Consider the following 14484-nt stretch of genomic DNA (forward strand, 5'->3'; position numbering starts at 1 on the left):
GGGGGGCTAAGTTATTTAAGTCATGGGTAAGCAACAAGGTAGAGGACTGGTAGCTTTCTCCTGTAACCTCTGCCATTTAAACATAAGGAGGTGGTAAGGGAGGGTGGGAGGCTGGCAGGAGAGTTGGTCCGGAGGTGGGAGGGCAGGGCGCTTGGAAGTGATAATCATGGTCACTTCCTTGCCTTGTTGCTGACTCTGGGGCTGGTTGGTGAGTCATTTCACCTCACTTCACCTCCTTGGACTTCTGCTGCTTCGGTAGAGCTCAGCTGTCCTCAGAATGGGAAGGAGAAGCTGGTATGTGAGCTCCTACATGAAAGGCATTCCCTCTTGTGGCCTCTTCCAGTGATTGAGGGCATTGGATGAGAGACAATGGGAATGGTACATTTAAGACTGGCGAGATAACCTTTGACGCCATCCATTTTATTGAGCATCTTGATCCCTGAGGAGAACTTACTGATTATCTTTTTCTCTATGGAGTGAAGCCAACCAGTCATACCCAGAAGTGAGTGTTTGAATCTAACACAGACTCAAGAAGCCACACAAAAGGTCATAATTATAGAATGGCAGAGGTTGGAAAAGACCTTTAGAATTTTTAAGCCAAAGATTTTCATTTTATGGAAAAGAAAATACAGGCCTAGAAAAACTGAGTTGTCTGAAGTTTTTTCCTTGATGGTCAAGGAACTGGGAATAGAAGAAACTGTGATTGCTGAGTCAGGGCTCCTTCCACTCTTCCACGCTACTAAGAGTGAAAATGCATGTCAACTCACAACAGAGGTCCACACATGCTATATTCCATAATTTCATAATAGAAAAATGGCAAAGTATAAACAAATGAAAATGCCTGATAAACATTGTTTTAAAAAGTTCAGCTTTACATACACCCTGGCCAGAGTACTCGGTGATTAGAGCGTCATCCAGTGCACCGAAGAGCTGTGGGTTCGATTCCTGGTCTGGACACATACCCAGGTTGCGGGTTCAATCCCTGGTCAGGGTGTGTGCATGAGGCAACCAATCGATGTTTCCCTCTCACATCAATGTTTCTCTTTTCCTCTCTCTTCCTTTCTATCTAGAATCAATGAACAGCTTATGCTTGGGTAAGAATTTAAAAAAAAAAGTTCAAGCTCACTACAATCAAAGGACTGCAAATTATAGTAGGATGCCATATCAAATTGTCAAGACAAAAAAGTGAAATCGCATCTTATGTATTTCTGGTGGTATTTTAAATTGGTACAGTTTTTTTTTCAAGGGCAGTTTAATGGTATAAATAAGTAAGTAGTCTTTGATTTAGCAATATTACTTCTAGGAGAAAAATAATAAAAGGTATGTACATAAATTATGTACAAATTAATTTAATACAGCATACTTTATCATATAAATTTATAAACAATGTAAATGTTCAAGAATAGGAGCTATATCAATATAATCTATTGTAATGTTACAGAATAAGAATAATGTGTAAGGAAATGTTCACAAAATACGTGTAAGTGAATAAATTACAGTGTATATAATGTAATCCCAATCTCACAAAAATCATAAAAGATTAGAAAAATATGTAACAAAGTCTAGAGCGATGATTTCTTAGTGGTAGGAATTGAGTTACTTTTTTCTTTTTTGAGGTTTTTCTAATGTTTTATGTATTATAATGAACATTTCTTTTTTTCTTTTTTTAATTTTATTTTTGTTACAGATGTTTCTTTTTTTTACCCCATTGACACCCTCCTCCCCATCCCCCCACCCCATCCCTGACTTTGTTGTCCATGTCCATTGGTTATGCATACATGCATATAAATTCTGTGGTTTATCTCTTCCCATCCCCCACCACCCCCTCTTCTGAGGGTTGTCACTCTGAACCCTACTTCCGTGTTTCTGGGTCTACCCTATTCCTCAGACTGTTATATTCATTATATTCCGTATATAAGTGAGACCATGTGGTATTTGTCTTTTTCTGCTTGGCTTGTTTCACTTAGAATAATACTTTCCTGGTCCCTCCATGTCGTCTCAAAGGATAAGAGATCTTTCTTTCTTACAGCAGCATAGTACTCCATTGTGTATATGTACCACTGCTTTTTTATCTATTTGTCTACTGATGGACACTTAGACTGTTTCCAGATCTTAGCTATTGTAAATAGTGCTACTATGAACATGGGGATACATATATTCTTTTTAATTGGTGTTTCAGGCTTCTTAGGGTATATTCCTAGAAGTGGGATCACTGGGTCAAATGGAAGTTAAATTTTTAATTTTTTGAGGTAACACCATATTGTTTTCCATAGTGGCTGCACCAGTCTGCATTCCCCACAGCTGTGCACTAGAGTCCCCTTTTCTCCACACCCTCACCAACACTTGTTTGATGATTTGTTGATGGCGGCCATTCTGACAGGTGTGAGGTGATACTTCCTTGTTGTTTTAATATATTTCTTTTGTTGTCAGAAAAAAAAAGTATTCTTAAAGTCATACATCTTGAAAAAAGCAATATCTCAAGTAATTATGAGTCTGACATGCAAGACCTCTTTCTTTTTTTTTTTTTTATCCTCACCTGAGGACATTGAGGACATTTTTCCATTTTTTGTTCAGATAGAGTGGGAAGGAGAGAGAGAGAGAGAGAAACATCGACGTGATAGAGACACATCGAGTGGTTGCCACCCACACAACCCAACCAGGGCCGAGGACAAACCACAACCGAGGCACGTGCCCTTAGCGGGAACCGAACCCGGGTCTCTCTGGACCGCAGGCCGATGCTCTAACCACTGAGCCAAACCGGCCAGAGCGCAAGACCTCTTTCTTTATTTCCCTGGGAGCTGAGCTATGCCAGGGGGTGTAATACCTTCTGGTAGAAGGGCACTGTTGATATTTGATTTCGTAGTAGAAAAGAACTAGGAGCAGGTCGAAGATAAAACGAGGGGCTTCCCTTCTCAGTGACCCAGTGATGCCAATCGGTTTTATCCCCTGCTGTCTTGGGCTTGGCATAAAATGCTTAGTATAGAAGGTGTGGTTCTTCCTTTCTGCTTCCTCATTTTTCTCTATTTTTATTGTTCTCTCTGTGTTGTTAGATGCCAGTTCTGAGTGGCAGCTACAAAGAACCTGAGAGTCACCACTACTTAGGATTAACCAGTTGGCAACCCTTTAACATATATTATCAGAATTGAATAACATTTTAGCTAATCTCACAACCAGTCTTTATTGAGGTACCATTGCCTTGGGAGTTTTGGGTAGAGATAGAGCAAATACGCGGTCTAACTCCAGAATAGAGTAGAGTAGAATAGAATAAAAAAATAAAAATAAAATGAGGTCTTACCCCATCCTGATCGAAGGTTCCTATTTAGTTAGGTACTTTGAAGTCCTTGGATGTTTATATACTTCTTCCCATCTCATCCTATTTTATATCTTACTTTCCTCTACAATTCTCAGGAATGCTTGACTTCAAGTCCCCAAGAAAACTTGTTTCACTTAACAACAGTTGCTAGGTAGGATGTGGCTTTCAGGCCTGTTCTTTGGGGAGCAATTGAAAAACCAAAGGCTATAACCCACTTTCCCTTCACATGATTGCCTTTGCTAGCCTGGAGAAGAGGCACGTTTCATTTTATTAAAACTCTTTGAGTAATCTGACCATAATTGGGTCTGTTTGGAGTGGTTATCTAGTTTGCCGGATTAAATAATGGGCTTTAATTGAGTTTGTGTTATTTGTAGAGCCAGTGGTGCTCTTGCCTTTGTTGCCCCCTCGTTCTTTCTTTTGTTTCTCAATTAACCTTCATTCCTCTTTCCTTGCAGAGTAAAGAAGTCGGCCAGCAGCTCCAAGATGATTTGATGAAGGTCCTGAATGAGCTCTACTCGGTAAATCAGACGGGTTGCCTGGCTCTTGAACAAGCAGAGGGAAGTAGCATTTGGCAGCCGTGGCCATAGTTGCATCAGCAACAGAACTGCGCTGAGGTTGAGGACAGTGCATAGTCCCCATTGGGGGTGCCTCCACCCATCTTTTTTTTTCACTCTTATTTTCAAACCTGAATGAGCCAAAAACACTTTTTCAAAATAAGATCACTTCTCAGCTGTACCAGCTCACTCTGGCTTCAAATGGGAAATAATCATTAGAGACCAGTCAAGGTTTAAATCACCAGCACAACTGACCCCATTTGCAGCAAACCAAGGACCCCAAACCTAACAGCAAGGAATATAGCCTGCCTTGCACCATTAATATGTGCACGTTGGAAAGGATTTATGGTTCAAGGTTTTGGATTGAACCATAATCAGTTCTTGGATTGATCTACCTGTTTGAGACTAAAGTGAGTGCTCTAGAGGGAAGCATAGAGTCCTAAGTGCCCATGATGTGAGGGACCAGTTCAGGCAGAAGGAGTTTTGCATCAACTTCCTAGGGTTGTATAAAGGCCAAACATCAGTGAAGATGCAGGCTCTGGGCTTGGAGAAAAAAACACAGTCTGTTCTGAAATGACTGGCTCCGCAGGCACGTGATGCCTGTGGCTGATGCATGTTTCTTCATGCACTGGGAGGTGGTTGGTGGTGGTTGTTTTTCCTCCAGCCATGTTTCATTAATTATAATTAAAACACACATGCACACCAAAGAAATTCCTGATGCTGTACAGGGAATATTTCAATTGTGTAGCTAAAGCCTCCCAGGGTCTCTCCTCTAGCTGAGCTGTGCCAGGCCTTTGTGTCATTCTCCAGGGTTACCCCATCCTGTTACGGAGGTGAAACGGGTTTCCTTTGTTTACTTGCTTATTCACTACATTTCTTTCTTTCTTTCTTAATTCACAGGAAGACAGTGGTGGCATGCATCACAGGCATTTTTGGATCAGAGAATTCCATGCTCTTGATCCCAAAGTCTAGGTGTGGCCATTTTGTCATGGCAACTGTTAAGCAAGTAAACAGGGTAGTCATCAGACTTGTCTCCAGTGACGCTTAGTGTGTTTAGAATTTCTACTCTGTGATTCTTCTGCTCTGAAGCCGCGTAGATAGAGAGTACCCCTTAGTTTAGCTCCCAAGTTTTCATTTCTTTCAAATGCAGTTAAGGCTTGTTAGAAATAGAAGCGTGTTGACTCGGACCACTTTCAGACTGGATGAGTTTTCTGAACCCCCGTGTCTTTATAATGCTCTATTTCTGCTCTTTATTTTTAGAGCATCTTCTAGGCACCAAGAAGAACTATTATTACTCCTCTGTCCTGTGAAGAATTCACTAAGATAGAAAATGACACATGTAATCATTATATGAATCCTTCTAGTTTCCTGTAAACATCTTGGGCCTCTGCTGTTTGCTGTTTCTGGGGAGGGGAGTGAGTTGGATAACCAGCAAATTCCAAACTAAGCCAATCCAGCATGCCACTTTCTGCATACAGCAGAGGAAGAACAGTGTCTAAGGATCTTTTAGCGTTACTCAGAGCCCTAGATCTCCTAATATGCAAAGATTTTAAAAAATAAGGGTAAGTGAAAGGGTATAATTTGCAGTTGAGTGAGGAAGGAAATCCTGGCACTTGCTGTTCTGGTCAGATGGGGACTGAGCTGGCACCTTGAAAGAACTGCAGGCTTCAGGCACTCCAACACTGACCAGTCCTGGCCACAGACAGTGCAGTGCAAAAAATCTTCCTACTGGTGTGCAAACTGACAATTGGCTGAGCGTGATGTCCCCTGCCATTAGGTGAATTGACACATACTCTCATAATCATGAGGCCAAAATAAAATTTGATGTTTTTCTGCAGTAGGCAATAGGAAGAAAAAAGACAAAGGACACAAGAAAGTTCCAGAGAAAGCAGTGACTCTGGTACAATGATTCGCCCCGCCCCAAGGTGATAGATATTTGACAATGTCTGCAGACATTTTTGGTTGTCACAAGCGGGCTGGGGGTTGGTGCTAGAGATTAGAATGTGACTAAAATCCTGTAATGCACAGGACAGCCTCCCACAACAAAGAATTATCTGGCCTAAAATATTAATAGTACCAGGATTGAAGACCCTGGTCTAGTGACTAGAGCCTCCTGAATTAGGCAACCCAGGTTGTCTACCCAGTCTACCACTAGCTATATGATCTGGGGGGTTGCTCTATGACCCAGGTCTCCATGTGGCATGTACTGGTATCTCCATATCCTGGAGGATGGAGGGATTGGGGGAGTCATACCTCCTGAAACATCAGACTATAGTTAAGGGTCAAATGAGTTTGCAGATTCTATAGGCAATTAGAAAGTTCAAAGAATGGAATCATGAGTTGTTTCAGTTATCCCTGTTTGCCCAGGACTGAAGGTTTCCTGGGATGTGAGAGTTTTTCAGTGCTGAATCCTGGAACGTCCAGGGTAAATCAGGCCCATTGGTCACCTACATGGGACAGTGGTTTCATAAAGTAGGAACTTGGGACCATTGTATGCTGGATTTGGGAAGCTACTTGTGTGTTCTCTCTCTCTCTCTCTCTCTCTCTCTCTCTCTCTCTCTCTCTCTCGTTAAGAAAGGAACAAGGGAGGGTTTCTTATAAAGAGCTTTCCTCTTATCTGCTCTTCAGGAAGGCATGGAAGGATCTCACATTTTAGCGACTCTGTAGGCAACAGAAGTTATTTGTGGGCGTGGAAATAAAGGAAATCAAGGTTATAAGGAACCCATCATTTTTAGTGCTTTTCTTGCCTTACATCTTCCTCTGATGGCTGTAGGTACTTTTTGGGGGGAGACTGTTACCCAAGAGTTGGTCATTTAAGTACTTTTGAACCTTGATGATCCAAGGGTCAGGGCCCAGGTGTTCCCAAATAAAGGTGCATTTGGTAAAGAGGCCTGAACTCCATAAGTGGCCAGCTGCCACTCTATACCTTCCTCTTTTCTGCCTAAAGGGCCTTTGATTTTTCTGACTTAGCTTCCGTGCCAAGGGCTGCTTCCCACAGCTGCTACTCAGAGAGCAATCCCAGTGAGCATTCTCCTTCACGGTCCCCCCCCCCCCCCCCCCATAATGAACAAGCTAACTGGTTTGTAGGCCATGGCACACAGAAGTGGTTTGCATTTACTGACTGATGATTCAGGAATGCCTTTGAAGTCAGAGCACACTGCTTCCCAAAGAACTCTGGAATTCTCTGCCTCAGTTGTACTCAGAGGCTATATCTGGAAAAGCCAGGCAACCCCTCTCCCCCAGGAAGGAGTGTATGTTCGAGCACTAAAGCCACATGGATTGGCTGAGTAGGAAGAGTTAAGAAAGCCCTAGAATTGAGAAAGAAGGAAGAGGTGTTGGGACATAGGGGATATTGGTGCCCCAGAGGTTTTATGTTTCTAAATACTCCTCCTGACTATAGTCCCCTTGATTTGGTGCAGCAGCTGTCTGCTAAGGAGCCATGACTGGTATTTAGCACCTGCTCCCTTGAAATAATGTCAGCTAATAGTCCCCCAGCTCTGCTTGCTTGTGTCTCCAGCACTAGGCACTAGGGATACAAAGACAAATAAGAGATGTCCCTGAACTCAAGACATTTAGCTTTAGTAGAAGGGACAGAAAAATAAAGTAGAAAGCAAAATACATGTCTGCACAGAGGAGGGACATGAAGTCAGGCTCCCTGGAGAGTCTTGAATTGAATCTTAATTGCCAAAAGTTCTTTTATTGTTCCTATTTTGTTGCATCCTGTTCTTGTTTCATGATGCAGTGTCCTTTCATTTCTCATTGATCTCTCTAGGAATATTATTGGTGAACTGTTTTTGAAGTTGTTGTTTTCTTCTGTATACTTTTTGTTTCCTCTAAATTTGTCATTTGGTCTTTAATTTTCCTTAAATGTCTGATAATCTTTAGCTGCCTGCTTATATTGTACTTTCTATATATTGATTTTAGAGAGAGGGGGAGGGAGAAAGAGAGAGAGGCAAACACATCAATTTGTTGCTCCACTTATTTATGCATTCATTTGTTGATTCTTGTATGTGCTTTGACCAGGGATCGAACCCACAACCTTGGCATATAGGACTATGCTCTAACCAACTGAACTAGGCAGCCAGGGCTGCCTGCTTATATTTTAAAGCGGGTCACTGAATAGCTGGTTGGAAGTTCTGTGTCAGCTTGGCCTTTACTGTATGTAGGGTAATCTGACTATACCATGTTCTTGGAGAAGACCAGTATTTCTAGATCTTTTATTTTAAATGGTCAGGTTCCCCAGGCAAGGTTCTTCTATCTCCCACCTATATTTGGGGGCCAAGTTGTGATAAAGAAGCCTGGGCCATCTCAACATTCTTTGTAGAATTTTCAGATGATACTCCTGGTTTAAGTTCAGTGCTCCTGTCCTCAGCTGAGCCTGGTGTCCCCTTCCGAAGAGTATAAACCTGTAGTCTTCCACTACAGAGGGGAAGTGGAGGGGATCTGGGAGTCTAACGGTTCTCAGGCTTTCAACAGTTTGTTGTTTTTAGCCCCACCTTCATCCCACTGCCACCAATTCCTCTTAGGGCTTTTGTGATATAAGTCTGGTTGCTTCTTGGCTCTCTCTACTTCTGGTTTAGGGTTCAGTAGGTCACTTATTACTTGCCTTCTACTTTTCATCTTCCACTTTTGTTTTGTTTGTTTTCCTTAATTTATACTAAAAATATTAATAAAAATTTTTTAGTGTGGTTTGAGGAGGGAGAACTAAAGACATGAATTTAATATTGTATGTTTCAAAGTAATTATCTTTGTAGAACTGAGGATTTAGACTTCTGAGTTTTTTCCCTAGTTTGTATTTGCCTCGCTATATATATTTCTTCAAGTCCTATCTCTCTCATTGTTTTGACATCACTTATTCAAGCTTCAGCCTTTGGATACCTCAGTTTTCCCTCGAGTTGGAGGACAGAGTTATACTTCTCTCTTTTCACAAAAGAGAGATTTAGTGTCATTAAGTCATTTGAGCAACAACATTGATTGTAAAACTACCACTGTCTACATGACATATTTTCCAACTCTGGAGAAAAAAAGAAAACACAAAAGAGGTGGTGCTTACCCTTAGGAATTCATAGTTTCTCAGATGAGGTAGCATATTATTCCTTTATGCGAGTTACGTTCTTTAGGGAAAGGAGCAATATAAATTGTTGATTGATTTTTATTCCTTCATCGGCTGTCTTGTTGGCACTATTCCTTTGAGCTCTTTTTTTTTTTTCATCCTCACTGGAGGATTTTTTGTTGTTGTTGTTTTGTTTTTGGCATTTAACTTCAGATAGAGCAGAAGGGAGAGAGGGAGGAAGAGAGAGAGAGAGAGAGAGACAGACAGACAGACATTGATGTGAGAGAGACACATCGATTGGTTGCCACCCACACAACCCCAACCAGGGCTAGGGATGAACTGCAAATGAGGTACGTGCCCTTAGCAAGAATCGAACCTGGGACTCACCGGTCCATGGGCCAACACTCTACCCGCTGAGCCAAACCAGCCAGGGCTCCTTTGAGCTCTTTTTTGTCTCTCATGTTTAGTCATAGTGTTTTCTGTTTATTTATTATGCAACTTCATGAAATAAAAAAATTACTTTCTTATAAATCATTCACTTTTAACTATTCAAACTTTTGAATCCCTTGGTCACATTCAGGTGAAAAGAGAAAAAAGGGAGCCCTGTCTGGCCTTCTTTTCATCTTAGCCAATCTGGAAACCTGGTGGATCATTTGAATTACTTAGAAAGGTTTTTAACACTCTCGATATTAAATATCACTTCTGTGTAGCTCATATACAGAGAAGGTCTTATACTTATGGGAAATGATGTCAGGTTCAAAATAAGGTGAAGCTGGTTTTAAAATACTCTGCATCCAAAATGAGACATTATTTAAACTATAATGTACTTTGATTTTGTAAGTGTCCCAATATTCTTTTTTCCTTCCTCTGTCGCCAGCTGATCCTAAGGTGTTACTATACCCACAAAGTCCCTCTACGCCAGGATTTGTCAACCTCGGCACCATGGCTATTTTTGGACCAGACAGGTCTGTGTTGTGGGGGCTGTCCTGTTCAAAGAGTGTTGAGTAGCATCCCTGGCTTCTACCTACTAGAAGGCCAGTAGTAAGCTCCAAGTTGTAACTATCAAAAATGTCTCCAGACAGTACCAAATGTCCCCTGGGAACCAAGTTAGTCTTCATTTGAGGCCACTGATCTAACTCGAGTCTATAAATGAAACCAGTTTCTCTGTTCAAACCTCTCTTCACTAAACTTTTTCTTCCACCAAATCCAGCTCTGGCCCCATGCAGAGAGGAGACATTGGTGCTTAGTGGCTAAGACTGTGGACTTTGTGGTCTGACAAAACTGGGTTTAAATCCTGATTCTGTCATTTATTGGCTGTGTGACCTTGGATGTGATAGTTAATCTTGCATCTCAGTTTTGTCATCTTTAATGTTTTTTTTTTCTTTATTGATTTTAGAGAGAGAGGAAGGGAGAGGGAGAAAGAGATACAAACATCAATGAGAGAGATCATAAATTGGCTACCTCCTGCATGACTCCCACTAGGGATTGGGCCCACAACTTGGGCATGTGCCCTGACCGGAATCTAACCAGCGACCTCTTGGTGCATGGGTTGATGCTCAACCAATGAGGCACTCCGGCCAGGCTGATCTTTAATAGTGGAAATAGTAACATGTCTTTCATAGAGTTGGTGTGAGGATTAAATGAAGTGATGTACATAAAGTGCCTGACACACAGCATGCACTAAGTAGTAGAAATTAAATAAACACAAGTCCCAGGCTTCCTGGCCTCCTCATTAAGAAAAGGGATTGGACTCCCAGACAGTTGCTTTGATGGAAATTGGTGTCCCTCTCGTTTTACTCTATTTCCTTTCTGTGGCAACTCCAGTTTCACTTGATTCGGATTCTATTCCTGCTCAGGCTCTTACCTGAATTATTGTGCAGGTCTACTGGCTTCGTAGGGTTGTAGTCTAGATCACAGGATTGCTCCAGGAATGAAATGAGAAAATGCATATGTAGTCCTTGGCACGGAGCCAAGAATATAATAAGTGCTCAGGAAATGATAGCTCTCACTCTTATTGCTGCTGGTTTTCTAATTGCTGCGAGAGAGGGTGTTTGATCTGTATAAAGCAGACCAGACAGACCCCCCCCCGCCCCCGGATGCTAGGCCAGTAAAAAGAGCTTATGGGGCCTTTTTCTCTTCCCCATTTATCTGAAATGTCCAAAGAGTATAGGTTACTCTACAGGCTGTGCTACCCTCTTCAGGGTTTCAACCAGGCTTTGCTCTGGGGTCTGAGTGGTGGTGTTGTTTGCTATCTACTTGGCATTATGAGATGACTAAGCAGTAGAAACTAGCCAATATAAAAGAGTAATGATTACAAACGTTAATGAGTACAAGTAAATAATACATGGTGGAAGACATGAAGTCATTTCAATAATAAGGCACACTGGCTCAGTTCAAATCCTGCTTTCCTGTGCTTTGGGGTGGTCTTTAATATATAATGTCAAAGTCCAGTCCAAACTCTTACGGATTTTCCCCTTTGGGGTATGAAGAGAGTGCTTCCTGGGGGAGAGGTCCGGCTAAGCCTGTTAGTCTGTAAAGCAGAGAATTGATCCTATTGGTTTGACCTTTGGGGTGGGGGCGGGGGGTGTCTTGCAGGTCATGAAGACATATCACATATACAATGCTGACAGCATCAGTGCTCAGAGCAAGCTAAAGGAGGCCGAGAAGCAGGAGGAAAAGCAAATTGGCAAATCGGTAAAGCAGGAGGACCGGCAGACCCCACGCTCCCCTGACTCGTCGTCCAATATCCGCATTGAGGAGAAGCATGTCCGGAGGAGCTCAGTGAAGAAGATTGAGAAGATGAAAGAGAAGGTGCGTCTGCTCCAGCAGCAGTAGGGGCTAGGGAGGAACGTTCTGGCAGTCATGACTGATTAGGATCTCCCAGCAGGTACAGAGTAGAACAAGGAAGCTCCAGCTTTTTTTGTGCCTAATGACCAAAAGTAAAGCCTTGTTATCTGCCCCAGAAGAAATCCTAGATATTTGGAAGAACCTGGGCATGTGGGCTCCTGGGTTTTCAACTGTAGCAGACAAACAAGAAACTCTCATCACCTTTCCCAAGCCTAGGAGGGGACTGTAGACCCAGGGTCAGGGGTGGGTGTAGTGGCGCCTTCAGGGGAGCCATGCAAGGATAGAGAATGGTATTTGCAGATAGAATCAAAGTGGGACACGCATCTAAAGTAGGGAGCCTCATTAACCTTTCCTGGATTGATCTACATTATGCCCTTGAATCTCATTAAACAGAATTAGAACCCAATTTAAGGAAGATGCGCATAGGGAGTAGCAGCACAATTGTGGTTCTTGAATGTACTGTACTCTCATCTTTTAGAGAACAGTCTCCTCTGAAAAAAAAAAAGTAAAATTGAACTTTTGTTCTCTTTTCAGCGCCAAGCCAAATACACGGAGAATAAGCTGAAGGCCATTAAAGCCCGGAATGAGTACTTACTGGCTTTGGAGGCAACCAATGCGTCTGTCTTCAAGTACTACATCCACGACTTGTCTGACCTTATTGATGTAAGTGCTTAAGCCTGGGGGCTCAGGGTGTCTCTTTGCTGGTTTCAGAGATCTGGCCAGGCGTTCGTTCCCCAGTTCTATTGCTCGGGCATCGCAGAGCATGTTGAGAGCAGTGATGAAGCAAGTAGCCGTGATCCATCAGGGGCTTTGCCATGTACCTTTACACCATATATCCTTCAGTTCTCACTAGAGTCCCGAGAGGAAGGTATTCTTATTTCCATTTTTACAGATTTAAATTCACAGAGTTCAGATGACTTACTCAGACTCAGCTAATAAGTGACAGAGACAAAATTTGTACCTAGGTCTGGTTACTAACGCGTGCTCTTAACCACTATGCATTTCTGTCTCCCTTAAATCAGCTACTTGACATGGAAGTGAGTGGCAAGAGCTAAAGAAGTGTTTACATAACACAATGTTTCTCAGTATTATCTCATTTGATTGTCACATCACCCTTTTGAATCAGCATTCCTGTCTTCAGTTTAGCAGAATTCTCCACTGAAACACCCGTGCACTGACCTATCTTCATTTTATGGATAAGGAATGGAGGGGTCAAGAGGGTTACCTGCCCAAAGATACACTGCAAATTAGGGTCCTGGACAGGAAGGTAGTCAGCTACCCCTGACACCTAGCTCGTACTTCTTGATATGTGGCACCGAAACCATGAGAAAAGCTGAATAGTAGACACATGTGTTTTTCATGGGGCCGACACAAGGCACACGTTTTATTACTTTGGCCTTATGGGTCAACTGAGGCCTTATTTCTTCTGCTTCCCCTCAGACCTTCTAGCGGTTGAGTCTTGCAGTTCCTCCCACCTGCAGGCTCCTATCTGGCCCAGTTCCTGAGCCACACCGTTTCTCACTCCTCCCTCTTTTCTTTAGAGAGAGGGGCCTGGAACCAGCTGACTTAGCATCAGCATCCCAGTCTCCCTGGCTTCAGGCAGATCCTGCTAGTCTCCTGTCTAAGGCCTGATGTTTGCCTCTGGCTGTCAGCAGGCAGCAGCTGGGCTTTGCAGGCCTCTGGCCAGACCTCTCATTCTTGCCTGCCTGTCTTGGTCTCTCCACAAACAAACCTGCCACACTTCACTATATTACATGGGGTTCTGGTCTAAGATTTGTCTAACTAGCTGGATAACATAGGGCTTGTCACCGAACTGTTTTGGAACTGCACTCTGTCTCCCCCGTGCTGTGCCCCCGGCACGCTGAAGAATTGGACCAGGTCATTGGTACTTCAATCTGGCATTACATCAGAGTTGTTTGGGGAACTTTTCTAAAATACCCAATCCTGTCTGTCTTCAGCCAGTGATTTTTGATTCAGTAAGTTCCAGCCTCTTAATGCCCTGGGTGTCATTGTCTCACTGGGTAAGTGGAGCCCTGATCCCTGGCAGGTACCTCTTTGTTCTCTCTGCTTGTTGATGCCAATCTGAACACTGTCCTTCAATGGAGGTCAGAGCCCTAAACAGGATCCTTTCTCCTCTTCAGGGGAACGGCTCCTCACTGGGAGAGAGGCCTGTTCTCAGCATGAGGAAGAGAATCACTTCTTTCTTATACTCACTGTCTGCTGTTTATCTCACATTTGGTAAAAAGTCAGACTGCACAGTCCATCACACCTCTTCTACCGGTTTGTCCTTTTCTTTCTTTTGCCCCCAGAGCAGCTTGGTCAGTCACAACCTTTGCAGTCCATAGACCCCTCTCCACCCCCATCAGATGTTAGTAGGTTTTTTAACATCAATCCAAGGAGCAAGCTATTTTGTAACTTGTTATCCTCATTAAATGTTTACATATGTGAGTGAGTGAGTGAGTGTGTGTGTGTGTGTGTGTGTGTGTGTGTATGTGTGAGGAGCCTGTCTCCGCGGAGTGCCACATGACGCACCATGGAAAAGAAGCCTGCCAGCATCCGTAGCATCAGCCAGGGCGTGGGTCTAGGTTACTGTGAGCAAGCTAGGTTGCTAGCATTCCAGGCCACACAGGTACTAAAGTTGCTCTTCTGTTATTTTGTTTGATGTTTGTTTAGTTTTCTTTTTCTGAGGTGGGGACAGATTAATTCATTATTCCTTA

The 14484-nt window shown here is 42.9% G+C and overlaps 1 protein-coding gene across 4 annotated transcripts in view; it reads left to right on the top strand.

The window, feature by feature from the left end:
- Window positions 1–14484, top strand: part of SRGAP2 (SLIT-ROBO Rho GTPase activating protein 2) — a 249457-nt gene that overhangs the window by 169656 nt on the left and 65317 nt on the right. For all 4 annotated transcript variants that reach the window (XM_036273719.1, XM_036273722.1, XM_036273720.1 and 1 more), the window contains exons 5-7: window positions 3769–3831; window positions 11516–11731; window positions 12302–12430. In XM_036273719.1, the coding sequence (XP_036129612.1) occupies window positions 3769–3831; window positions 11516–11731; window positions 12302–12430 (408 nt within the window). The remainder of the gene's footprint in view (window positions 1–3768; window positions 3832–11515; window positions 11732–12301; window positions 12431–14484) is intronic.

Source organism: Molossus molossus, unplaced genomic scaffold (genome assembly GCF_014108415.1).
Source record: "Molossus molossus isolate mMolMol1 unplaced genomic scaffold, mMolMol1.p scaffold_m16_p_20, whole genome shotgun sequence".
NCBI lineage: Eukaryota > Metazoa > Chordata > Mammalia > Chiroptera > Molossidae > Molossus > Molossus molossus.